This window comes from Thunnus thynnus, chromosome 2, assembly GCF_963924715.1.
Source record: "Thunnus thynnus chromosome 2, fThuThy2.1, whole genome shotgun sequence".
NCBI classification, from domain to species: Eukaryota; Metazoa; Chordata; class Actinopteri; order Scombriformes; family Scombridae; genus Thunnus; species Thunnus thynnus.
The window spans coordinates 27,725,642-27,751,086 of NC_089518.1; the positions used below are offsets into that span (position 1 = coordinate 27,725,642).

Genomic DNA, 25,445 nt, shown 5'->3' on the forward strand with positions numbered 1-25,445 from the left:
TCCTGAGGATTAACAAAGCAGACTAGAAGACAGATTTCTGCCTTTGATTACTTTTCACACCACTACTGCAGTGCAAAACATCAAAAGATCAACTGACTCTCTCCAAATTAGACATAAATAAAATGCAGCCAAGATTTGATGTTCTCCGCATTCAAATGAAAAATATTTTTTCTGTAAAACAGAAGGTAGGCTCATGGCATATATATGATGGTCTTTATAGGTAAATTAACTGAAATGGAGGAAATTTTCCAGCAACTGATACAATTGATGTAGTTTACAAGTGAGAATGATGTCAGTTGTATTTGACATTATCCAAGGTTTTTTCCCCTTTCACTTTCATTAAAATAGCACTAGCAAGGTAACTTCTTGTGGCCAAAATGAACAGGAGGAATGATTACAGCATGAAAAACTTGTTTTAATGTTCATTTGGGCACCTGACTTTTAAGAAAGACTTGAAATTTTGTGAACCTATCCTTTAAGGGGCTCTGTAATGAATATTTCCACTTTAACATTTCAAACTCACTACCAGAAGGTCACAAGATGATGCCAAAGTAATGAATTTTCAAAACCTACACATTGTGGCATTGACAAATAAATCAGACAAATAATAATAATAAATGTATAATTTGGAATAGGATCACTCATATGTCTTTCTTGCAGGCTTGTAGAGAAACTGGATGAACTACAGTCAGAAAACAAATTTAATAATAAACCTCCATATTTTCACAATATTTGTTTTATAATTTGCACATAGAAATGGCAAATTGGATTCAAATCACACAAAAGAGATTTTATCTGCTACTAAAGATGACTTTATCACGTTCAGTTCTTGTCTTTATTTACACAAGAGTACATGTAACATGGCTGTCTCAGATAAGATGAGTTTTAGGGCTGACATTCACTTGGGGAGGAGACTGTGAGGAAGTGACAGTGTTCAAGTTCTGAAATAAAACTGACAGGTTGGACTGATAAAGGAAGACTTTAGAAGAGTTCACATCCTCTCTCCAGTTCTCCTCTCATACGTTTGACAATCTGTTCACGATGCAGCTTTATGGAGCTCTGATCCTGTTTCTGACTCTGTCTGAAGGTAAGAAAAGCTCATGATTCACATGCTTTGGTTGGACGTTGTTACACAAAGAAATGAAATGTATTAATGTTAAAAGATTATTGTAGAATCAGAAAAAGGCAGTGATCTCTCTAACTTCGAGAAGTGTGACAGGGATTATTATTTTTGTTTTTTATTATATGAATGAATGAGTTTAAAAATGTTTATTTGATTAACACAAAACGATGGAAATATTTTTAACAGTGATCAGATTTTAAAAATGCGCAAATTTCTTTTTCTGTTTTTAAGAGGAGCTACAATATAGGAACTTAATTTAAAGGATTTATAATAAGCAAGTTCTTCATCCAGCTTTCTAGCTAGAAACTTTTCTGAGAGTGACTGAGGACACGATGCACCAAACTGTGGAGATGAGTGTCTGCTTGCAGTCTGGTGGGAACATAAAATGGTTCAACCCTCCAATCATGTTCGTGTGAAGTTTGACCCATTTTCAAGATTCATCATGCCGGAGATGACACTTGTATTATTGACCAAAATGAAATGTTTTGGGAAATTAAATTGACCTTTCTCCTCTTTTCATAGGAAAGTGTATGTGGAAAGTCCCGGTAGGCCGTGGGTGGCCAGGCCCCAGACCCTTCCCTCCCCAGGGAGGGAAGGGTCTCCCTCCCTCCCTCCCTATCCATCACCTTGATAAAGGTAATGTAATGTTCCTGTGTCTCAAGCCCTGGGGCCAAACGACGTGAAATTGCCCATGAGCGTCGGGAAAAAAATTATTCACTGTCAGAAAAAAAGCCTTTGCTCGTTTGTAAGTTTTTTGTCCGTTTGTGTTGTCTTGATTTAAAGGGAAGTGAGACATCTACTCGGGTCCTAAGCGGAAACCGGAAAAGTTGTCGGTAACACTAAACTTCTTAGAAACAGAGAGAGACGACAGAAGATTATGTCGTCTCTCTCTGTTTCTAAGAAGTTTAGTTAACCCTCTGAACTTCAGTTCATGGTTATTACTGTTATTCAAAGTTTTTGTCGGTGTGTGACCAGGGGTGGATCTAGAGAAATATTCATGGGGGGGCAAGAGGGTGGCATGAAGACCTTGAGGGGTGGCATGTATATATATACATATATATATATAAACTATAGAAACTTTTCTGAGAGTGATTGAGGACACGATGCACCAAACTGTGGAGATGAGTGTCTGCTTGCAGTCTCGTGGGAACATAAAATGGTTCAACCCTCCAATCATGTTCGTGTGAAGTTTGACCCATTTTCAAGATTCATCATGCCGGAGATGACACTTGTATTATTGACCAAAATGAAATGTTTTGGGAAATTAAATTGACCTTTCTCCTCTTTTCATAGGAAAGCATATGTGGAAAGTCCCGGTAGGCCGTGGGTGGCCAGGCCCCAGACCCTTCCCTCCCCAGGTATTTCTGCATCATCACCCTGATAAAGGTAATGTAATGTTCCTGTGTCTCAAGCCCTGGGGCCAAATGACGTGAAATTGCCCATGAGCGTCGGGACAAAAATGATTCACTGTCAGAAAAAAAGCCTTTGCTCGTTTGTAAGTTTTTTGTCCGTTTGTGTTGTCTTGATTTAAAGGGAAGTGAGACATCTACTCGGGTCCTAAGCGGAAACCGGAAAAGTTGTCGGCAACACTTTTTTAATCTTCTGTCGTCTCTCTCTGTTTCTAAGAAGTTTAGTTAACCCTCTGAACTTCAGTTCGTGGTTATTACTGTTATTCAAAGTTTTTGTCGGTGTGTGACCAGGGGTGGATCTAGAGAAATATTCATGGGGGGGCAAGAGGGTGGCATGAAGACCTTGAGGGGTGGCATGTATATATATACATATATATATATATATATATACATATGACTTTCAAATGAGAGTTTATCATCCACCTCTTACTTTTAGCAGACAATAGAGAGAAATAATCCAGAACCCGATTTTCCCAGAGACGAGGGAGATGGGTCTATGTCCAGTCTTGCAGACCTACACAACACACCCACTTTACTACACAATACATTCCCCTAATTTTGTAACGACATGCTACACAGCACATTCCCTTACCCTTAGCCCTAACTCTAACCACCTCACTGCTCATGCCTAAGCCTAACCAGGTGGGTGTGTCATGTAGTCAAGTATGACTATCTGTGGACTCACACTATCTACATGACACACCCTCTTGGTTAAGTTTAGGCATGAGGAGTGAGATGGTTAGGGTTACGGGTTAATGTAAGTCTGCAAGACTGCAGATATCCTTTGCACACACAGGGGGTACCCAAATTATGAGAGCACCATCTGGTGGCTTTAATAATTACAGTCACTTTTTCCCACCCAGCTACATTAATAAGAATTCATAATTAGTAGTTCCTTTGCATTTTCTCTCTCTTTCTTCTCTTTACATTCTCTTACTGGAAACATTTCTGTGATTGAGGACACAATGGACTAAACTGTGGTGATCAGTGTCTGCTTGCAATAGTAAACATCACTTTTTGAGCAGTGGGAACGTAAAATGGTTAAAACAAAAAGATCTGTTTAAAGTGTGATTTTTTTTTCTTTTTTTGTGGAAATCAGTATCATGATGATCCTCAGATCTGAAGTATATGAAACTGTGTGTGACTGTATTTGTATTTCTGTACAGTACATAGATTAAGATGCTACACATGTGAAAAGGCTGAGCCTACAAGCTGCACAAAGGACGTAGTTTGTGATGGCAAATCAAACCATTGTTTCTCCAAGAATGAGACTGGTAAGTTGTTCTTACATAGTATTACTAAATATAGCTAATATTGAGTGTTTCAAAGAGAAAATCGAGTCTGAGCTGATATATTTCTGTATTAAAAGCCTGGAGGCTGATGTTGAAATTGAGGTTTTTCCATCATGTCTTGCAGGTTTAATCACAAAGGGCTGCCTTAACAGTGACGCATGTGCAAGCCCCATGAGTTGCTGTGAAGGGGACTTGTGTAACAATGCCATACCTACTGGTCCCAGTGCCATCTTCCTGCTGGTATCCTCAGCCATCATCACTCTCTTTCTTTGAGGCTCTTCAGCAGCTACAGCTTAAAATATGTTGTTATTTCTATCCTGCACTTTTTTTTCTCACCCAACTTGTACAACTCAGGAAGAATAAACAATTTTTAATGTAAAAGCTGTAAATGACATTGAAATGACAACAGATTGATATTCCTTCAATAAAACCACAATATGACTGACCATTAAATTGTTTTATTTCTTGCAAGCTACATTTCACATGACTATTTATATAAAATAATAACATGAATGATAAAACTGGACATACAGTATGAACAATCATGAGAACATTAATAAATCATGTGGTTAGTTGTTGATCCTGATGATTAACAAAGAACACCAGTAGACACAAAGATTTCTGACTTGCCTATGTGGTTTTAGTGCAGTACGATGCATCACCACATCAGACACTGTGGGGCCCCTATTTCTTTATGCACCTCAAACAGTCAACAGCATTATTTGATCTTCCGTAGAACAAAGTATTTAGATACACTTCCTTTTAGAGGTGGAAAAAACCACCTCATATTACGTCATTTCTTTTATGCTCTGCATTACATCAAATAACAGCCCTATTATGAGATCCTAACTAGAAAAAAAGTGATAAAATCAGATGTAAAATATGAACAATCATGAGCAAATTCATAAATTATACAATTAGTTGTTGATCCTGAGAATTAACAAAGCAGACTAGAAGACAGATTTCTGATTGCCTGGTTTGATGCCTTTGATTACTTTTCACATCACTACTGCAGTGCAAATAATTAAAGGTCAACTGACTCTCTCCACATAGACACAAATAAAATGCAGCAAAAATTTGGTGTTCTCCACATTCAAAAGAAAAATATTCCTTTTTCTTCTGTAAAACAGGAAATATGGCATATATATGATTGTCTTTATAGGTAAATCAACTGAAAATGTTATTAGAAGAAAATCTTTGTTTCAGTTGCATTTGATATTATCCAGAGTCAGTCTACTTAGTTTATAGGGCTTAAAGTTTGAATCATCCATATCAAATACTGCATATTGCATGTATGTTCATATTTTCAGTTTTGTTTAAAGTAACAAAACCTATTCACTTGACAATGCATCAGTTTCAACTTAAACCAACATGTCTGAAGCATACGCTTTTCACATAACACCAAACTGTATGAAGACAGAGAAAGTTCAACAACAGTTTATTTTTCTTGAGCAGTATAGTTTCATAATGCAGCAAATATTCATTTACAGCAATACAGAGGCCGTTTATATTATCTTTAATCACTGGCTTAAGAAACTATAGCGCCCTTGAAGTGCAAACAAGATACAGCTGTGGATTCTGTCCTCTGTCACTTACATTCAAAGAGCATGAGGAAGAAATCACAGCATGAAAAACTTGTTTTAATGTTCATTTGGGTACCTGACTATTGTTTTAAGATACACTTGAAATTTTGTGAACCTATTCTTTCAAGGGCTCCATAATAAATACTTCCACTTTAATATTTAAACTCACTACCACCAGAAGGTCACAAGATGGTGCCAAAGTAATGAATGTTCAAAACCTACACATCGTGGCCTTGACAAATAAATCAGACAAAGCAACATTTCTAAAAATGATAATGATAATAATAAATGTATAATTTGGAATAAAATATCATATGTATATGTCTGTCTTGCAGGCTTGTAGAGAAACTAGATGAACAAGAATAAGAAAATAAATTTAATGATAAACCTCCATATTTTCACAATATTTGGTTTATAATTTGTACATAGAAATGGCAAATTGGATTCAAATCACACAAAAGAGATTTTATCTGCTACTAAAGATGACTTTATCCCTTTAAGTTCTTGTCTTTATTTACACAAGAGTACATGTAAGATGGCTGTCTCAGATAAGAGGAGGTCACTTTTAGGGCTGACATTCACTTGGGGAGGAGACTGTGAGGAAATTAAAGTGTTAAAGTTCTGAAATAAAACTGACAGGTTGGACTGATAAAGGAAGACTTTAGAAGAGTTCACATCTTCTCTCCAGTTCTCCTCTCATACGTTTGACAATCTGTTCACGATGCAGCTTTATGGAGCTCTGATCCTGTTTCTGACTCTGTCTACAGGTAAGAAAAGCTCGTGTTTCACATGCTTTGGCTGGACGTTGTTACACAATGAAATGAAATGTATTAATATTGAAAGGTTATTGTAGAATCAGAAAAAGGCAGTGGTGTCTGCAACTTAGAGAAGTGTGACAGGGATTATTATTTTTGTTTTTTATTATATGAATGAATGAGTTTAAAGAGGAGCTACAGTGTAGGAACACAAAGATTCATAATTAGCAGTTCCTTTTCATTTTCTCTCTCAGCGTTAAAACTTTAATGAGTTCATTAGACAGACAGGATTAATGTGTAGGATTTCATCTCTGGTCCACACTCCGGAGCAGAAGGTGGCGGTAATGCACGTAATACGCTGGTTGCCAACTGCCGTTATAAACCAAAAAGAAGAAGTTTTTCCAAACAGAGTGATACATCCCGTCAGCCGAAGTGTTTCCTATTTGTGCAGCCGAGTATGGCAGCTCTTCGACAGACTGTTTCACCCTACGGTCCCACGGAGCGGTAGCCGCAGCATGACCGGAGGGAAGCACAGCCAGCTGGCCTCTGCTAGCCTCCCAGCTAACGTTAGCCTCGGCTCTCCATGTGGATCCAACCAGAGCACCGAGCCCCGGTTTGTTATTCAGGTTAAAGTGGGGAAAAAGCAGCTGGTCTGACCGGCAGCTTGAGTGAAGTGGAGCCTGCGGAGGAAGCACCGGAACCGTCAAGGTGAAACAGTCCGTGGAGGTAAGGACAGTCAAGCGGCGTTGGAAAAGGCGACGTATCGGCCTCTCATAATTGCTGTGAAGGGGACTTGTGTAACAATTCCATACCCACTGGTCCCAGTGTCATCCTCCTACTGGTATCCTTCAACAGTTACAGCTTAAAATATGTTATTATTTCTATCCTGGACTTTTTTTTTATCACCCAACTCGTACGACTCAGGAAGACATAAAAATGTAAAAGCTGTAAATTACATTGAACAGACAACAAATCAACATTGTTCAATAAAACCACAATATGACTGACCATTAAATTGTTTTATTCCTTACGAGCTGCATTTCACATCACTATTTACAGATAATAACGTGCATGATAAAACTGTACATGTAGTAGTATGAACAATCATGAGAACATTAATAAATTATATGGTTAGTTGTTGATCCTGAGGATTAACAAAGCACACCAGTAGACATAAAGATTTCAGACTCCCTGTTTTAAGCTTCTTTTTACACAAAGTACTGCAGTACAATGCAACACCACTTCTGACACTTTAGGACACCAATTTCTTTATGGACCTCACTCTGCGAACAGCATTCTTTGACCTTCTGTAGATCATTACACTTCCCTTTAGAGGTGAAAAAACAAGAAGGAATCAGGAAATACTTCCCTAAAACACAATTAAAACTTATACTTCAATTTCAATTACAAATATCTAATAAATGTCTAATTTATTAGTCAGGCCCACTGTGTGTAAGGCTTGATTATTTATGACTGTCTCCATCTGGTTTGGGGACAAAAATGCAAGAAAGCAACACACTGCACCAATTTTAAGCAGGATTGTTTCATTTTTCTACACACAAAAAACTTCTAAAATCCTATTCCATAAGAATAATCTAAAAAAATTCTATAATCACATAACAATCCGATACATACTGACTTTAACATTTCAAAAACAGTGATGATTCTCTTATGTAGTATAATTATTTTCAAGCAAGGCATTTAGTAGTGTGCTTTACTCTCATGCCGGCTATCACTTTGTAAGAGCAGACAAACATATATTTGGCAGATTTTGGAATAAAACTCAACATGTACTTGGCACTGTCAGAGCTTAAAAGCATAAAGGTGCAACGCATAAAGCAATTCACCATGTACAGAGGTGAGTTCTTCATCACTCTACCGATTCTCTGCGCCAAGGTTAGCATACCTTTGTTCAGCTGATAAGGCAAAGAAAGTCACAAGGCAGACATGGACGGCACATAAAAAATATGGCATTTTTGAGAACAATGTTTTACAAGGCAAACCAGTAGTATAATAAATCTATTTTCTTTCTGTGGATCAACAGGATTCATGTTAGCATAATAATAAATGTTTCCTTTTAAATCTACCCTGAGCTGTGAATTAGACTTGTACAGATGGAAAAAAAAAAAAGATAAATCAGTAGATTTTGGCACTGAAATGACAGAATTGCACCACTGGTCAAGGAATGTTGTCATAAAAATGTTTGCAGCCTGTAGATCATGACAAGTACCCCAAATTTACAACACATGAATTTACTGTATATACACTCAAACACTATCCACAAATCAAAAGAAAAAAAGTCTGTTCAATGCAATGCAAATGAATGCATGTTAGCTTAAGCATAGGTAGTTGGGTAGCATAGGAAAATAAAAATCTTCTACAATACCGCAGTTGCCATGGTGACATAGGGTTAGGTATGCACTTTGAGCAGGGGTGCATCTGTCCAACTCAAGAGTGTATATTTATTGCCATTTTATTGCCCAACCCTATGAAGCCACAAAAAAAGACATATATCAGTTACCTTATCACATAGTTATTTTATCTACACTGAAATAAAATCCACACAGAAGGAAATGAAGCTTACTCTCACCCTAAAACCAAAACGACTCTAGCTGTGGGACTCAAGCTTCGAAGAAAATTTGTAATATCGATGTCCTTTAGGTGGAAGACTGCAGTGAAGATACAATCTGAGATCGGTTTTATTGGCTGTGGAAGGCACATGAGGATGAGGATCACCTTAAGGATGGAGCAAGAGAATCAGAAGTGAATTCAAGTTTCATTCTAATTCTTTGGGTGGATCTGCAGGCGGCAGTCCAGACCAAGAGAAGGTCATAGTAGACATGAGGTGTAATCTTCACTAAAAAAAAAAAAAAAAAAAAAATCGCACTTTGCTGTGGCAGCAGATCCCTAGTGGTCATTTCCCTTTTGAAATTTAATCACCTGCTATCTCTTGGCATGTGTGCTCACGAGAATGTACATGTGCATACAAGTGTATGTGTGTGAGTTTATGTGTCTTAATGCTTGAATGTCTTCAGTGAACCCATGTGAAGTAAGCTATGTCATCTAGGTCCACAGGGTAGTCAGTGAGGTACATGGGGCCTTTATCAAAATGTTCCCCCTTGTAGCTTTTCCATCGTCCTGCAGGCAGGTAAATGTCCCTCTCCTGCTTTCCTGGCTCCAACACCGGAGCCACCATCAGGTCATCCCCGATCAGGAACTGGGAGTCAATCTTATAGGCCGCTTCGTCGTCATTGGCGATCCACCAGAGGGGCCTTACGATTGGATCTCCTGTATCAAGGACCTCGCCTGCCAGTTCGAGAACCCTCGGTGCCACCAGAGACTCATGGAGCTTTGTGAACTTCTGTGCTATCTCCACTACCTGCAGGTGAATGCACAGATAGGTTACTGGCACATTACAGACACTGTAGTATGATGGATGGTCATTTAGAAGAGTTTCTGAGGGTTTTGTTGTTGTTGTTGTTGTTGATGATATCTGGCACCAAAACACGTTAAAGGGCTGTTCTGGTAGTTTTATATGTTTAAGCCAATGGTCATGGTTTGGGTTTCACTTATTCCAGTATGGTATGAAAATAAACCAGACTGAAAATAATATCTCATACACTGAAATGATCTAAAGTCACAACGTGTAGAACTTGTGGAACCTTTAAAAACCCCCAGTGGTAGTATCAACACATACGCTGCTACAAACAAAAATGTATCCCTCCAGAATAATTTGAAAGATCAGATTAAAAATGTACTTATAGTGTCTTTATTTTGTCTCATCTTATTAAGTAAGTCTTGCACTGTTGGATTCAACAGAACAGAAAAATATCCTGTACTACATTATCTTTTTCAATCTACACAACATATTCACTGGTTCACTTTACTCACCTCATCGTCATAGGCCCATGGTGGTATAGAAAACTGCATAGCAGGCATGAAAGCAGACAGCTCCAACCATCTGATGTACAGCTCTCTGTCTGGCAGATCATTTCTGCCATCTAAACCACCTAAAATACAACACAGAAATATTAAAGTTCAATGTGTATTTTTAAAACAACTTTTTTTCAACCCTTAAACTTTCTGTGGCCATATGTTGTGGCGTTACATACCTGCCGTGCGGTTGGGGTATGCGTTCCCGCCAATCATATCAGGCAAGACAAACTGGTAGCCCAGGATGCTAATAGTCAGAACAGTCGGGATGATGGACTTGAGGCCCAGCTCATAACCCCACACAGAGTCTCTGTCAATAATCCTGAAGAAACAGGAGATATTCTGACTCTGATAACCCACCCTCAGCTCTGCACGCTCACTAAACGGTATAGCCATTTCTGTGTAGCGGCGGGTGAAGGTGGAGGGGTCAGACAGCGGGACCAGGGTGCTAAACTGGCGTGGGAGGTAGCTTGTCTCTCCTGCATCGAACTTAAAGGAGATTACATCATAGCGTGTTTTGAGCATGCGCAGATGTGAGGAATACCACTCACGCGCTTCTGGGTTGGTAAAGTCCAAGATTCCTCCAATACCGTTCCACCAGCGAACTAGAGCAGGCAGTTCACCATCCAGCTCCCTCACAAACAGTCCTTTCTTTACAGCAACGCCAAAATTAATGGAGTCATAGTTGATAAAAGGATGTGTCCAGAGCGACACTTGAAACCCATCCTCTCTGAGTTTGTCAAACATCCCGCTGGCATTGGGGAACTTCTGAGGGTCAAATTCAAACTCTCCATAGTCAGCGGTGTAGCAGTCGTCCAGCTCCAGATGGGAGCACGTAAAGCCATGCTTGGTGATGTTAGCGGCGTAGCGCAGCAGCTTCTCCTGAGTGACAGCCGTCTTGTAGAGAGCCCAGGTGGACCACACGGGGTATTTGAACACTTCAGGTGATGGGACCTTGATAGGCTTTGTGAAATACCGACGCACCTGAGCAAAACATACAGAACAGAGAGTTACTAAAGAGATATTCACATCAACAGTTGTTGTTTTTTTTTTCCATCAAAGCCTGCACAGTGGGAAAGCACTTTTGTATTTGATTTATTTAGTTTAAATAAGTGTGAAATCAAAACAAATCTGATTCAGGTTTTCGTATCTTAAGCCATGCATTAGAGCTGCAACTAACAATTATTTATTATTCAATTTTATTGACTAATGACTTCATTTAATTTTCAGTCAATAGACTAAACTATTTATCTACTCACTGTTCAGCTCTACAGTACAATAAAAGATCAAATTGTTTGACTTTGACCTTCCCAGTACTTTATAGCAGTTAATAATACATCACCAATCAGATGAATATGACTGTCAGTTAACACTTTAGTTTGGCTGTGTAATTTTCCATCATCCTCACTCAAATTTTGCTTGACTTCATTTTGCTGTGCCATATTGTACTTTCCAAGCAGGGAAGCTGTTTCAGAATTTGGTCTCATTCTGTCAGTTCAGTGTCACATCCAAGTGCACCAGAAAAATATTAACTAGCAAACATGCCAGAATTTACAACTTTTAGTTAAACACATACTAAGTTAGACCTTCATTACACTACTCTTATATATAAGTTATACAGGAAATAAGATTTTGCTCTCAACAAACCATAATATAGACAGTGCAATACTATAAATGAAAAACTTACTTTTAAAGTCAAAACTGATATGTTGTTATCAAAGCTGAGATTGAATTTGGGCTTTTTGTTTTCCTTTATTCACAAGAAAAAGAACTGTTGAAGCAGTTTCCCTCTCTGTTTTGGATTACAGGGATTATTATTATTTATGGGCAGGCGGCCAGTTCCCCTCTCAAACCTTTAGATGCAGTATATCACTCCACATTAAGATTCATTACCGGAGAGTTATGGGACACACCATTGTCTACTTTACAAAAAAAACTGGCTTGCCTGCTCTGTCAACAAGGAGGGATCAGCATTTGTTCCTATTTATTTACAAAGCTAAATAAATACCCCCTTCCCCCCTCCCCCTGTTCCCTTTCTTGGAATGTTGGCAGCTATTGTACCCTCTCACAGACACTGCTCACCCTGCAGGTGCCAAAAATTCATAGAGTTAGAAAGATCTGCTTCCTCTTACTGAGCCCCACATACTTGGAATATGCTTCAAAAAAAACATCAAGGTGTCAATTCTAAGGTTTAATTGCTATTTGTAGTTACTGTAATTGTTATTGCTTTAAATCACTAAAAAATAAAAAAATAAAAAACAAGATGATGGTGTACTGTATGTTGTCTACACTCACCATGTATTTGTGAATAGAGGTAACATCTGACCCCACACACACTCTATAGCTGAGTTCAGGTAAGGCTTGCAGTCCCTCTAGTGGTCTGAATGGAGACTCCTGGTACCTGGCCTGGAACCTCAGTGTCCTGTCCTTCTCTGACCAGCCCAAATGGAACGGCACTGAGTCATTAATCTTAATAGCAGTTGCATTCGATGACAGCCAATAACGCTCTAGGATTCCCCCAAAAGCATTACGATTCGAGTAGACATCACTGGTGATAAAAGGCAGCGGTTCGACCTCGCCCTGGATCTTGACTGGCCAGTGCTGTGTTGCTGACTCTGCCCCTCCGTACCAATGAGAGCCATTATAAGCCATGGCGTGCTCCACTGAGGGTACATTTTCCAGTTCCTCCCAGCGAACGCGGTAACACATCACTGTGTCCTTTGGTCGAACCGTCTGGATAAAGAAGTTGAGCTTGCCAGACTCTGACTGAGTGCAGCTCAGAATATTTCCCTCCTTTGAGCAGGAGTCCAAATCCAGAGTGCTAGACCTGGGACAGAGCATTTACAGAGGGGGAGAAAACACAAAAGAACTGGTTAAGCACAGCACTAACTGAGCTAGTATTATTAGCAGCAAGTTATATTTCTGTATTGCTGAGAACATATCAGGCTCACCAAAATGTTGTTAGAATAATACAACAGAATACATAAAAACAATTATAAATACAATCACAAAAGATTGAATGCTCCATTCCATTTCTCTACAAGTGTAGGGATTGTACCATGGGCTATTTCTGTCTTTGAGAGCTATGCTGATAAAGGACTAAATGACAAAATCAGTCTTCCCAAAGGGTGTAATCATGTGTCTGTCTAGTCTAGCTTTCCATTATCCATCCACACATTGCAGACAGGCAGCCTTTAGTACGGCACAGCAGACAAGGAGCAACTGTGCTGAGGCAAAAACAGTGATATATGTTAAGGGTTATTATTATTTTCACAGTGGTTGTATTTAATATAGGATGGCAGCCATGTGAGCAGGATAATCTCCCTTACATACTTAAGTCAAAAGAGGCCCCACAGTGAACCCACCTGAAGGTCATGGTGAAGATGACAGCCCCCGCCTGGTTACGAATGACAAAGCCATCCTTGTCGAGGTCCAGCAGCTCAGTCTTCAGCAGCTGGGCTTTACGGAGAGACGCCGAGTAGTAACACCAGGCAACCACGGCAGCCAGCACCAACACACAGCCCAACATGCCTGCCATTACCAGGGGCCGACCTTCATGAGCTAGCTTCTTCTTTAATGGTGATCCACCAGGCCCCCCTGCCATTTGCTGCTCCCCAGGAGCCACCGGAACAATCTGGTACATACTGAAGACTTTTGGCAGTGAGGTGTGAAGAGAGGCAGGTTGGAGGGAGGCGTGACGGAAATGGACAGCTGTAGTTAACTTGCTGTCAGTGTTGGGGAAAATGTCTGGAATATATCCACTTCACACCGGCAGTAGAGAGATGGATGGGTGTCTACCTGCCTATCTTTAGCAATGTCTCCATTTCTGAATGATTGCTGATTTGTCCAACCTTGACAGATAGAGAAAGACAGAGTTCAATATTCAGATAAGCTATGGCATGATATGTAAAACCAAATGTCAGAAAATTATCAGCCTATTATGTCATGCACTGATCAACAAATAAATGTCCAGTGGGTATGAGAGAATGCATGAATGCAACACTGTACTGTATCTGTGAAGTAACAACATCTTATATTGACTGTTTAAACTCCAAATAATCAGAGTAGGACATATCCTGTGCTATTATAACCCCAATAGCAAAGGCTATTTGCTTGACAATCCAGTTTTTAATGACAGTCTCCAGGAACTATGATTATAAATAGCTTTGGCGCTTTCCACACTGCAGTCTATCCTTATTCAAATTTTCACTCACCTTCAGTTTCCTGCTAATTTGTAAAAAACAATACAAAAGTTATAGTACAATGATTCTGTACAAATGTGTTAATTTTGTACCCAACTACACTTTTATATATGCAGCTATATCACCTCAGTATATTCTATGTGTTAACCATTTTTCCAAAAAGCTTTATGTCAGTGCCCCAAGTGTACCAAATACATTTGGTGTTACTTTTATCCTGCAGCATAGTTCAGCTGCAGCTGCGTCCAGCAGAGAGAGAGAGAGAGAGAGAGAGAGAGAGGGAGCACAGAGGCTTTAATCTGGTAAAAGGCAGGTGGCACTGCTGGTAAGAGAACCCATGATACCATAAAAACAGGCTATGTTCTGAGAAACACCATGTCAGCGGGGTTCAATTATCTTTATCTCTCAAGTAAGAGCACCGTTGACATGAGTAAATAATATTTATGAGTAGCTGCCCTCAAATAACAATACTGCAGCAAGCCTACAGTTTTCAGATATAGCAGAGGCCAATCATTAACAGAACCCTATTTAACTTCCCCACAGGTATCATTATGCCCCAGCTCAACATTCTTCTTCTGCTTCTGATAAAGGTTTGAAGCAATGCAGCAGGGAGGGAGGGATGGAAACCTTGCACATGCATACCCTGCAAAATGTGGGTTCCTGTTTTTCACAGGACTATGCAATGTGCTTTAACCAGCACCCCACAGACAGACTTTCGCGTGATAATCCTTCCTCTTTATGCTAATTTACATAAGGCTTTGCTGGAATGAGATTATGAACCTCATATGTGTGTTCAATCGCAGACAACCCTCTACAACATCTTGTTAGTATGATAAATTCCCCCCTTATTTGTGTATCTGATACAACATTGGCATCTCAGTGCCCACCCTGTGCCTGAAAACACATCCCTACAGTTTTTGGTCAAGATTTTCCCCTTTATTATTATGGGATCCCCCTTCTGGACCACTTCTAACTTGGGTTATTGTGCTGGGAATTTTAATTCCCTTAATAGCACAAACAATTCCACATCACACTGTGCTGTGATTTGAACTTTCCTACATCTGAAGTCCTAGATTTTAGCTCCCACTGCTTTTTAAGGAAGCTGTCCTATAACTACACACAATGTACTAACTATTTATAAAGATCCTAAAAGTGGTTTAGGATGTAGTCATGGTTCAAATTGAGTACTGATGGTGGCACTCTTTAGGGCCTTTAAGTCCATGAAGCCTCTACATTGTGACAGGAAAACATTTTAATTTTGTTGATTTTGGGGACCAACTGTATGCAATGCAAAGTTCACACTGTTTAGATATACAGCAGCAAATGACCATTCTGTTCAGTGAAGAAACAGCAAGCTGTAAACTGTAAAATGTTTTCTTATTGAGCAGCCAGTTCATAAACACAGATATGCACACGACTCTAGTTGTTTGGTTAGTGCTAGTTGTAGTTAAACCCCTAAAACAACACAAACTTAAAGTGGAAAACATTCGTCTGACTTCGCTGACTGGTCGCAAAATGCCCCCAGTGGGCAGGAACAGCGCCTCCAGAAGCGGGTTATTGTGTAATAATTTTCCACCAGAGTGTCAAGGTGACACAAACATTCCCGATGTACCAGATCGATAACTCGCAAGCACTCGTCGACACGTCTGTGTGTTGACGCTGTATCAGGACAATACAGTGACACTGTAACCGGTTGTACCGGTTGTCACGAATTAGGTTTCTAACCGGTCATGTCCACAGTTACTGGCTGAGTTGTTTATGCAAATAAGTTAGTAAATACATTCAAATCGTCGTTTATAGCGCAAGGATAATAAAAAAAAGAGTTGTCTTACCTCAGCACTTGACTCTCTCGGGTCATTGTGTACACTGTACAGCTGTGAGCGCAGGAGTCTACTGCGCAGCTGCAGAGCGGTTTGAAGTTCTATGATCCCGCCCAACAACAGCAAGCTGAAAAGGGATTCGTCCGCGCATCTGTCAATCACACCTTACTCTATCCGGTGGGCTTCTGGGAAATGTAGTGTGGGAACTAGTTAGCGTTCAGGTTCAGGATTCATTTCAAATAGAGCAACCAACTCTACAACAACTGTTAGGAACTGACATCGTCAAACCCACAGTTTTAGGTTTCAACTTGCAAATAGGAAGGACAGATGGGAAGAAATAAAATGGATACACTAATGTTTATTACCACAATTTTAATCCATATGGCGTTGCCCATGGCAACAATTCAAATATCAATTCGTCAATCAAGCATTACAATTCCTTTTTTTTGGTTTTTATCACAAAATACCGTGAATATATATGAATTAGCAAGCTAGTTTTTATTTTTAAGTAACTTTAAGTCTTAAACAAGTATGAATGGTGAGTTTTATTGCAGCTTATATGTGATTAACACCAGAAACTAACTGCGCTGGACGGGGTGCCAAATCAGCTGGCATAGAGGAAACATTGCACAACTGCTGCTGCTACTGCTGTGAGGGGTGAGATCATCCAGGGCAAAATAATGATGTTGCTGTGTTGTTACATGTTTTCTACCACTGGGTGACAGCAACAAGCCATAAATACAGCAGCAGAGTGGCATGATGAAAGAGCGTGGTAAAGCACACAATAGGCTGTATTTTTATCCGGGCTTTTGTCTTTGGCAAGGCAGAGGGTTTTTGTTGTTATTGTTGTTGTTGTTGTTGTTGTTGTTGTTGTTGTCGTTGTTGCTTTCTGATTGTTGTTCCATTTAATATCAACTAATAGTGCCAACATTTGCAGCAACAGTAGAACTAGGTCAAGTAATGTAGCTTGTACCAGCAGCATCAGGGGCACCAAAAGTCCCAGGTTCACTGCATGTCAAGAGGTGTTGGTGATTTAACACATTTGTTAGTCTGTTTTAACTGCTACTGTATAACACTACTGCATATTTGATTGATTTTGTATTCATTACCTCACCTGTCTAACATATACATACAGTATATATATACAGCTACATCTACCAGAGCCATTACTTGCAAATATTTTGCACAACTTTTGTATTTTTACAACCCAAAGGTCAGGTCATGTAGCCTAGTGTGGTAATGTGTTTTATGTTTATAATGTATATAGACTTAATTCCATTTACTTGACTTTTTATTTTGTTGTGTTTATTACTCCTAGTTCTTATCTGTCACCTTGTTTCCAGCACTGAATTTTGCCTCTAGGCATCAATAAATTTGAATCTTACCTTATCTTATTTTGCATTTCTACAATATAATATTATCAAAGGCAGACTCTGCATTAATCTTTTGGCCCTGTCTTGTAGAGCGGCCTTGTGTCAAAATCCAGTTTAAAGATCCTAATCATACTTGTTTATGTTGTGCTAACATGGTGCATATTCCTTAATCTTATTATGTTCAGTGAAACTATCACAGCCCAATTGACAGAAAACACAGGGTCCCAAAAGCAGTTCTACTCCCCTGGATCCGACTAGCAGGTTGATCCACACATGGAGGTAGTTACCTAGAAATATGAGTGTTTAGACTAACATTAGTACTTGTGGTATCAGAAGTAACAGTAAGGCAAGGCAAGTTTATTTGTATAGCACATTTCAACAACAAGGCAATTCAAAGTGCTTTACATAGAGCATAAAACGCATCTAGACAGAATATAAAAGCAACACAATGCATTGTAAAAAGACATTTAAATACAATTAAAAAGTGTTAAATTTGGAAATAAAAAGCTAAAATAGAATAAGACAGGGAGTTACAGTGCAGTGTAAGATATTAATCCTCAACTTTGGTTTAATAAAAGGCAGCAGCAAACAGGAAACAGAAAAGTCTTCAGCCTTGATTTAAAAGAACAAGGAGTTGCAGCAGACCTGCAGTTTTCTGGGAGTTTTCTCCAGATATGTGGAGCATAAAAACTGAACGCTGCCTCTCCGTGTTTAGTTTTGACTGGTTCATAACATAGCAGCAGATTAGAAATGTATTTTGTCCCTAAACCATTTAGTGTTTATAAACCTACAGCAGTATTTTAATCAGTTCTTTGACAGACAGGAAGCCAGTGTAAAGATCTGAGAACTGTGTGAGTGATATGATCCTCTTTCTTCTCAAGCAACAGCGTTCTGAGTCAGCTGCAGCTGGCTGATACAGTAGTCGAGTCTACTGATGATAAATGCTTGGACAAGTTTTTCCAAATCCTGCTGAGACATAAGTCCTTTAAATCTTGATATATTCTTTAGGTGATAGTAGGCTGACTTTGTAATTGTCTTAACGTGGCTGTTGAAATTCAGGTTTGAGTCCATGACTACACCAAGATTTCTGACTTCTGGTTTTTAACATTATCAATTGAAGCTGAGTGCTGACTTTTAATCATTCTTCCTTGGCTCCAAAAACAATTGCTTCAGTTTTATCTTTGTTTAATAGTCATATAAGTAGTTGTAAGAGCAGCTGTAGAGGTGGTAGTACTGGTTGCAATAACACTAAGGGTGTTGTTAATAGTAACAATGATAATTGCAACTCTATTTCAGAACCTATAGTGACTTGGCTGTCAGTGCAGAGGGGAGATGCTGCTGATGCTTGTGTCCCTGCTGTGCTGTGTCCCTGCAGCCAAGGCCTGTCTGCAGTGTGACCGCAGGATCAGGCTCCTACATGAGGACTTTGTCCTGTCTGGTCCTACCGTTAACGACCAGATTGAACTGAAAAAGATTTGTGACCATGCCTATGTGACCTACAGGGAGACTAGCCAGGAGCGAAGAGGAGTCATTGGTGAGAACAAGACCTGGTTAACCATGATATAACATAACTGTGGACAGCTGCTATCTTCCATCTTGTGTCTTCTTGTCATAACATTTCTTTCTAAGACATTGTCAGGGAAAGATTAACTTTCCATGCTATTGGTTATTTTTTGATTTTTTTTTTATGAATGATTTTATGATAATACAATGGCTGTCATTCTGTTTTGGATAAAAGCATGAGTTATATATCTATACTGGGAAATATTAAAATAAGTAAAAGATAACCATCTGTTTCCCATTCTCAGATCCCACCACTCTGTACAGAGCCAGAACTGAGTACCAGAGTGAATTTGACCGCTTCCTGAAAACCACGCACACTGGTGAGAAACAAAGAAAAAAAAAATTATCATGACTATTAATTCCAAATTGATACACAGAGGATGGAAACTTGGGACAAAATTTAGAGCAACATACTAAGCTCATGTAATTATTCCCCTGTATCATCATTGAATTTCCACATATATGACACAGTATTCATTACAAACTCAATTATTTTAACACAACTGCTCTTTTTAAAAGGATCTGTAACATCTGAGGCCATTCAGATTATGGAGAAAGGCAGGAAGATCTTAGAAAAACACTTGGACGCGTTCATCCGTGATGGTAATTGGCATGAATAACAGTGAGTGTTCTGCACAGCATGAGGCAGGGCACTTTTTGTAAGTCATTGCTGTGTTCAAGATGCATTAGTTTCAGATCATTTGTTTGTCTCTCCCTCAGGATTGTGCCCTAACAAGTGTGGTAAGTTTATTACTGTCTGATCCTTCCCACTGCATTGTTGTAAATCCTTGTGGAGGCACAATGTGAAGCCTACATACAACATACAGTACATGTTTGCAGGACACGTGTGTGTGCATGTGTGTGTGTGTGTGGTATGGTTCTCAGGGCTTCTGAATCGAAGAGTAATGGATTGCATCTCTTGCCGCTACAAGATACACATCTGTCCCTCTCCCTCTGGCCAGCAGGATTGTGGTGGTACATATTTATTCGTTTGTTTGTGTGATATTGTGTGTGCGTGTGTGTATGTTGCTGAGCGGGTGAGTGGATGAGGGGGAGTCGTACCTATGTGGTGGGCCATTCTGCGTGGACACATGTAGTCATGAGTAAGTAAATGTGTTCTTAACGGAGGCTCCGCTGCTGCCTGTCCATGTGCAAGGCTAATGAAAAAGATTATTCAAGTAATCCTGATGCAGATGAATGAAGCGTCTCTCTCATGCTCTCTCTCCTTTCCCCCCTCCCTCACACTTTCTCCAGAGTACCCAGTGCAGGCTGAGGAGGGAGGCCAGGCAGTGTTGAACTGTTTCCTCCCATGGCATCGTCTTCTGTTGGGAAAACCAGAGTACCACTACTCCTGGGCTCCTGGGGTGCCAGAAACCAAAAAGGTCTCTCTGTCATCACTTCCTCTTTCTCAATGATGACACAATATGATGACATACCACTCTCTAAACACTTAACACACTTCCTTATTCTCAAATATTTTGTTCCCTTATTTAGCTGTATCATTACGAATATGCATATTTATATTTTGTCTGCCAGCTTTTACACCCACTAACTTACATTCTCACTTCCTAATTCATATGTGCAGCTGGCTGAGAGTGACTTCAAAACCTTGGTAGTCACAGCCGACTCATCTGTGATCTTAAATCAGCTCCATGTGGATGAACAGGGGACGTATCGATGCTCACTGCTGGGCCGAAACGGAACCAACTTCTACCGAGTCACGTTCCCACTTACCGGTACAACGTTTAGATTCACCATCACAAATGTGTCCCAGATAATTCAACTCCAAGAGCCTAAAAGGTGACATCATATCAGAGTTAATTTAGTACCTTGGAGAAGTTGCTACATAAATGGACACCAATTATAATTTAATCCACTCTAAATAATTGTCACCGAATACAAATACTTAAAAATCTGTAAATCTGTTAGCTGCTTTAAAACTGTAAAATGGAACAAAAGTCCAAGTGTAAAAAGGCTCCTAAATTGGAGTTTTCTGACAGAATATTAAAGGAAGCCTGGAGGCCTCAAGAAAAATTAGGAACACAGCAGTTCATTTTTAAAAAATATTTTTCACTTCATACACTTCTATTTTCTCAAGCTTATGATTAGTAACTATATGTGTGTGTGCGTGTGTGTCTGTGTGTTTTACATATGTCTGTTTGTGGTTTGTGTCTGTGGGCAGGGTGTGTCGATATGTTTTGGAGGATGGGTGGTTTTTCTCTTTTCCTCTGCTGCTGTTTGCATGTTCTTGCATTTCATTCATTATATTCGTCTGTACATGTTGGTGCAGTATGGATTTAAATATAAAAGCACATTTAGTTTACCTGTTATATAATGTGCTATAAATTTTAAATAAAATTGCTTTACAAACTAAAAATAGTAAAAACATAAAGCAAAGAATGTAAAATATATAAAAATACATAAATAAAATGAATAAATGGAAATAAATTCCAGCAATAGCCGACTGAGTTGACACAATAAATCTTTAAATATGAGGGAAAGTCCTTTCTAAAGGGAGTCCGTGGGCTACTGTGTGTTTGTTTGGAGGTTGGTCACAAATGAAAACCCCTCTTCATATAAGATTAAATATATATATTTACTTTTCCATTTAATTAACACATCTTTCTCCTTTTCTCATCCTCCCTCTTCACAGTCACCCGTTTGCCTGCCCAAACTCACCGACCTCTCATCACTCCGCCCCCCCCGCCTCCTGGAGACAACTACTCACCTTTTCAAACAACCGAGGACCTGCTGGTGCCAGTCATCGCCATGATTTCAGCTCTGAGCATAGCAGCGAGCATGGGCCTCACAGTTGTTCTGGGGTGAGAGACAGTTACGTGGGCGGCGGGGAGAAAGAGAGGACGAGAGGGTTGGCAGGAAGGGTGGAGGTGAAAGAGGTGACACGGAACAGTCAGAGAGCATGACAGACTAAGTGATGCAAGACGAAGGAAGTGGTCGTGTAGTCATATAGTCTGTATAGTCTGAGGATTGAATCATGATTTAAAAGGCTTAGCTATAGGTCATATGAAGCTACAATAGATTTATTAATAGGCTCATTATTTTTAATTGGACTTACTACATAATGTTTTCTCTGAAAGTAACGTCACTCCTTCTGGGAAGCAATGTCAGTTACCCAAGCCCAAAAATCCTCAGGGGTTAACTTTGTAAACACACATAAAGGTCACACGGTAGGCAAGTTTTCACGTTGCTTGTTTGATTTCAGTCTTGACTTGTGATTTTTCTTTGTAGAATGATGATGAATCGGTGGAGAGCCACGGAGTAGCCGAGGAGAAGGAGGATCACACAGAAAACGGTGTGATGAATATTCTGTATACAGTAAATACACACTTTGACAGGAAGGGTTTACTCACCTGACACTGGATACTTTTCTCTGTGGTGAAATAAATTTCCCAGCACAAACGGCCAAGTCACGTCTAGAAAGAACGTGGAAGTGAGAAAATATGATGGCTTCATGTAAATTTGGTTACATGAAGCATAAAATACACAAGGGTGTCTATGTGGGTTTAATAAGTATCTTTTTTATCTTTTAACAATGACAGAAAACTGACAGTGTGAATCATGGTGAATCAAACACTCATAAAACAGAAAGTTTGTGGTGTAATACAACCAGAGCGTTAAATACACACATGCAGTAGAAATTCCCCAGAAACCACTCAACTTTCCGTAACAATAAGCACTGACTCGCCAAAGCACATCATTGATCAGACCCCAGCAGGGACACGTTTCTCCTGAATGGGGAGGAGGCGTTGTCACGTGGGCGTTTATAAGAGGAATCAGGGATGAGGTAAATCTCTCTGGATTACAGTGTTTCTCTGAGATTAATGGCCCCAGCCAACCAATTAATCCTGGATAATCCCCCTGTGGGAGGAGGAGGGTAGACGTGGAGGGTCAAAAGCTAGCAGCAGATGTTTTGATCAGGGTTTCTTTTAATGTTTATTTAGTCATATATTCATTCACAGGAACTGCGTGATGGCACATTTGCATCACTTGTGATGTCCTTATCACTCTGAAGTCACCCTTTCCCTGCAACCCCCTCACCACTTGGTCATTTTTAGTTTCCTTCTACCTACAGTATGGCCTCTGTACATTTTGATGACATAAGCTGTCTCTAATTCAAAAATAGTCACCTCTGTTTACGCAAGTCCTGTCATGATCTCCACCACCTCATAGTCATCAAGTCTACAAGTCTGTCACGTGTGATAATTCTGCTCACAGTTGCCTTTTTTGTCATTCATGCCTTACGCACCGCCAGCACCAAGCTGGATGTCGATGTAAAGGTTAAATTTTCTGTCCTAGGACAACAAAACATCAACAATATCACACCCACACAACGATTTGCTATCATGGGAAAGATCAAGAAACAAATGAAAAATGAAAGCGAGCGATTGAGTCACCTCTGAAATCATTCACCATTGTTCAGGGTTTTCAGGGTAATTTCTGACAAACTTTATGAATCAGGGATAGTCTGTTTGGATAATGATCTATGACAAACGCAACAGAGGTTGTGATGAAACAGTACGAGGGAGTGTGTGTGTGTGTGGGTGGTGGTGGGGGCGCGAGGCCTACACTGATGCTGACAGGATGTATGCGCAGTGCTATTTCCTGTAGGGCTGCTGTGATGGGGGCGAATATTTAAAAAAGGAAAACATTCTTTAAGACACCCTCATACAGAGACACTTGCGTCACAACCTTCCAACTCGACAGACTTCATCACTTCACTGTGTGTGCGTGTCTGTCTGTCTGTCTGTCTGTCTGTGTTCAAGCCTAAAGTGCAAGTTGAGGCTACAGTAAATGCGTGCTCAGCAGCTCTATACTGACAGCCATGATGAATTGTGTGCTAAAGTGTGTGTGTGTGTGTTTACTGCTGTGGATTGAAATTGCAGCCTCAGCAGGGAGAGAGCATGACAAAGTGGGAGAACTCCTGAGGGGCCGGCAGGCAGTGGTGAGGGAGGGGGAAGAAGGAAGTGGGAAGATGAAGAAAGTAGTCAGAGGTTTGAGTGGGACAGCACAGTGATTTAAATGTAGGTTACGAGGAATGAAGAGAAAGACATCAGATTACACCTTATAATATGAATTGCACCACACTGTACACTGAGTGTATTTTCCGGTGTGTTACAGTGTAATGAGCGTCCCGCGGTTCTACAGTATCCCACATATTCTACATGCCATGTCCAATATCCACCAGAAGAATTAATGGTATTTGATTTAAATATCACTAATTTGAAATTGAGAATAATTTCTTTAGAAAACTACTCAATACTATTTAAGGTCAGTTACAGAGAACAGTTATGGCATCCTGACTGTAGCCACAACATGAATACACTCTACCAACCAATTCCTGTGTATTTCCTGAGAAAGTAATGTTATCAGGAAGATCAACGGGAGGAAGTCAGTTTAATGGTGAACAGGGATGATCTTTTTTTGTAAGAAGACTTTCATGAGAACTGATTTAAAGGAAAAGAGGTTCACAGCTATCTCAAAAGGCTTCTCTCTAATGTCTGGCTTTTAAAATCCCACACGTAAGTATTGTTTAAATACCAAAAGCCTGATATATCTTATTCTTCTGTTCTTTAGACTTTCATTATTGCCCAAAAACAATTAAAAATACTGGTGACATTGCGATGAACACAGGCACTACATTCTGTTTTGAATCAAACTCACATACATTATCTTTCTGCCTTGAAATACTCATTAGTATTACTAATGAGTACAATACTCATCAAAATAGCAAAGTACCATTTACTCCTGTTTGAGTAACATTTTAAGCTGTTTTGCCTAATTATTTAGCCTTTTTTTAAAAATGAAAGTATACTGTATATTTGTAGTTTTTTAAAGATTGACATCTTCAATAGGAACAAATAGGTTTGGGGTTGAGAGTGATGTCAGAAAGTAATGAAATATGGAGTAACACACTGTTGGTTTGTGTGTTTTCATTGGATTTGTTGACAATGAGAAAAATATAAAATATCACCAGCCTTATATTGTAAGTGTTAGTAAAATATATACACTATAATCAATAGTTACAATAATGGCTGATAACTATTTTGAATAACTTATTTACTGTGTGTAAGTGTTTGTGTATGTGAGAAAGAGGGAGAGAGAGAGTTGATAAAGCCTTATAATCAACAACTGGAAAACGCACAGATACAGCATCTGTATTTGTGCGTTTGATTTCAACCCCAACAGTACACTGTGCAACTGTTGTACATGATTTATTTTTCTCCTGTAGGCTATAATGCCACAGATACACAGCAGATGCTAGATTTCCCAGCAGCGTAGTAACAAAACCATTCAAGTCTGTTCTGACGTTTATACAGCGCAACATTTTACCAAGGCTAATACGTGATAACATGCGTGCATCCGGAAAAAAAAAA

The 25,445-nt window shown here is 39.5% G+C and overlaps 3 protein-coding genes across 6 annotated transcripts; 2 read left to right on the plus strand and 1 right to left on the minus strand.

Moving 5' to 3' along the window:
* Positions 1 to 816: 816 nt before the first annotated feature.
* Positions 817 to 4,254, plus strand: LOC137172397 (ly6/PLAUR domain-containing protein 6-like). Its single transcript, XM_067576817.1, has 4 exons — positions 817 to 1,087; positions 2,417 to 2,509; positions 3,699 to 3,806; positions 3,949 to 4,254. Exons 1-4 carry the CDS (start codon positions 1,042 to 1,044, stop codon positions 4,095 to 4,097), a joined length of 396 nt encoding a protein of 131 aa, XP_067432918.1. The 5' UTR covers positions 817 to 1,041; the 3' UTR covers positions 4,098 to 4,254.
* Positions 4,255 to 7,166: 2,912 nt separating this feature from the next.
* Positions 7,167 to 16,201, minus strand: LOC137199502 (myogenesis-regulating glycosidase-like). 2 transcript variants are annotated; one of them, XM_067613837.1, is made up of 6 exons: positions 16,127 to 16,201; positions 13,461 to 13,946; positions 12,391 to 12,922; positions 10,275 to 11,079; positions 10,054 to 10,172; positions 7,167 to 9,541 (listed from the first exon to the last, which is right to left on the minus strand). In XM_067613837.1, the coding sequence occupies exons 2-6, from the start codon at positions 13,736 to 13,738 to the stop codon at positions 9,194 to 9,196; spliced, it is 2,082 nt and encodes a 693-aa protein (XP_067469938.1). In that variant the 5' UTR covers positions 13,739 to 13,946; positions 16,127 to 16,201; the 3' UTR covers positions 7,167 to 9,193. The 2 variants fall into 2 exon arrangements, with proteins under 2 accessions (XP_067469938.1, XP_067469947.1); XM_067613846.1 differs by lacking the exon at positions 16,127 to 16,201 and having other exon boundaries at positions 13,461 to 14,345.
* Positions 16,202 to 16,323: 122 nt separating this feature from the next.
* On the plus strand, positions 16,324 to 25,089 carry LOC137199514 (izumo sperm-egg fusion protein 1). Of its 3 annotated transcripts, none has more exons than XM_067613858.1 (10): positions 16,326 to 16,771; positions 18,784 to 19,021; positions 19,296 to 19,370; positions 19,570 to 19,653; positions 19,771 to 19,791; positions 19,936 to 20,025; positions 20,305 to 20,432; positions 20,636 to 20,850; positions 21,704 to 21,872; positions 22,300 to 25,089. In XM_067613858.1, exons 2-10 carry the CDS (start codon positions 18,820 to 18,822, stop codon positions 22,423 to 22,425), a joined length of 1,110 nt encoding a protein of 369 aa, XP_067469959.1. In that variant the 5' UTR covers positions 16,326 to 16,771; positions 18,784 to 18,819; the 3' UTR covers positions 22,426 to 25,089. The 3 variants fall into 3 exon arrangements, with proteins under 3 accessions (XP_067469966.1, XP_067469959.1, XP_067469973.1); XM_067613872.1 differs by having other exon boundaries at positions 16,334 to 16,771; positions 20,636 to 20,786; positions 22,300 to 23,610; XM_067613865.1 differs by lacking the exon at positions 19,936 to 20,025 and having other exon boundaries at positions 16,324 to 16,771.
* Positions 25,090 to 25,445: the final 356 nt, after the last annotated feature.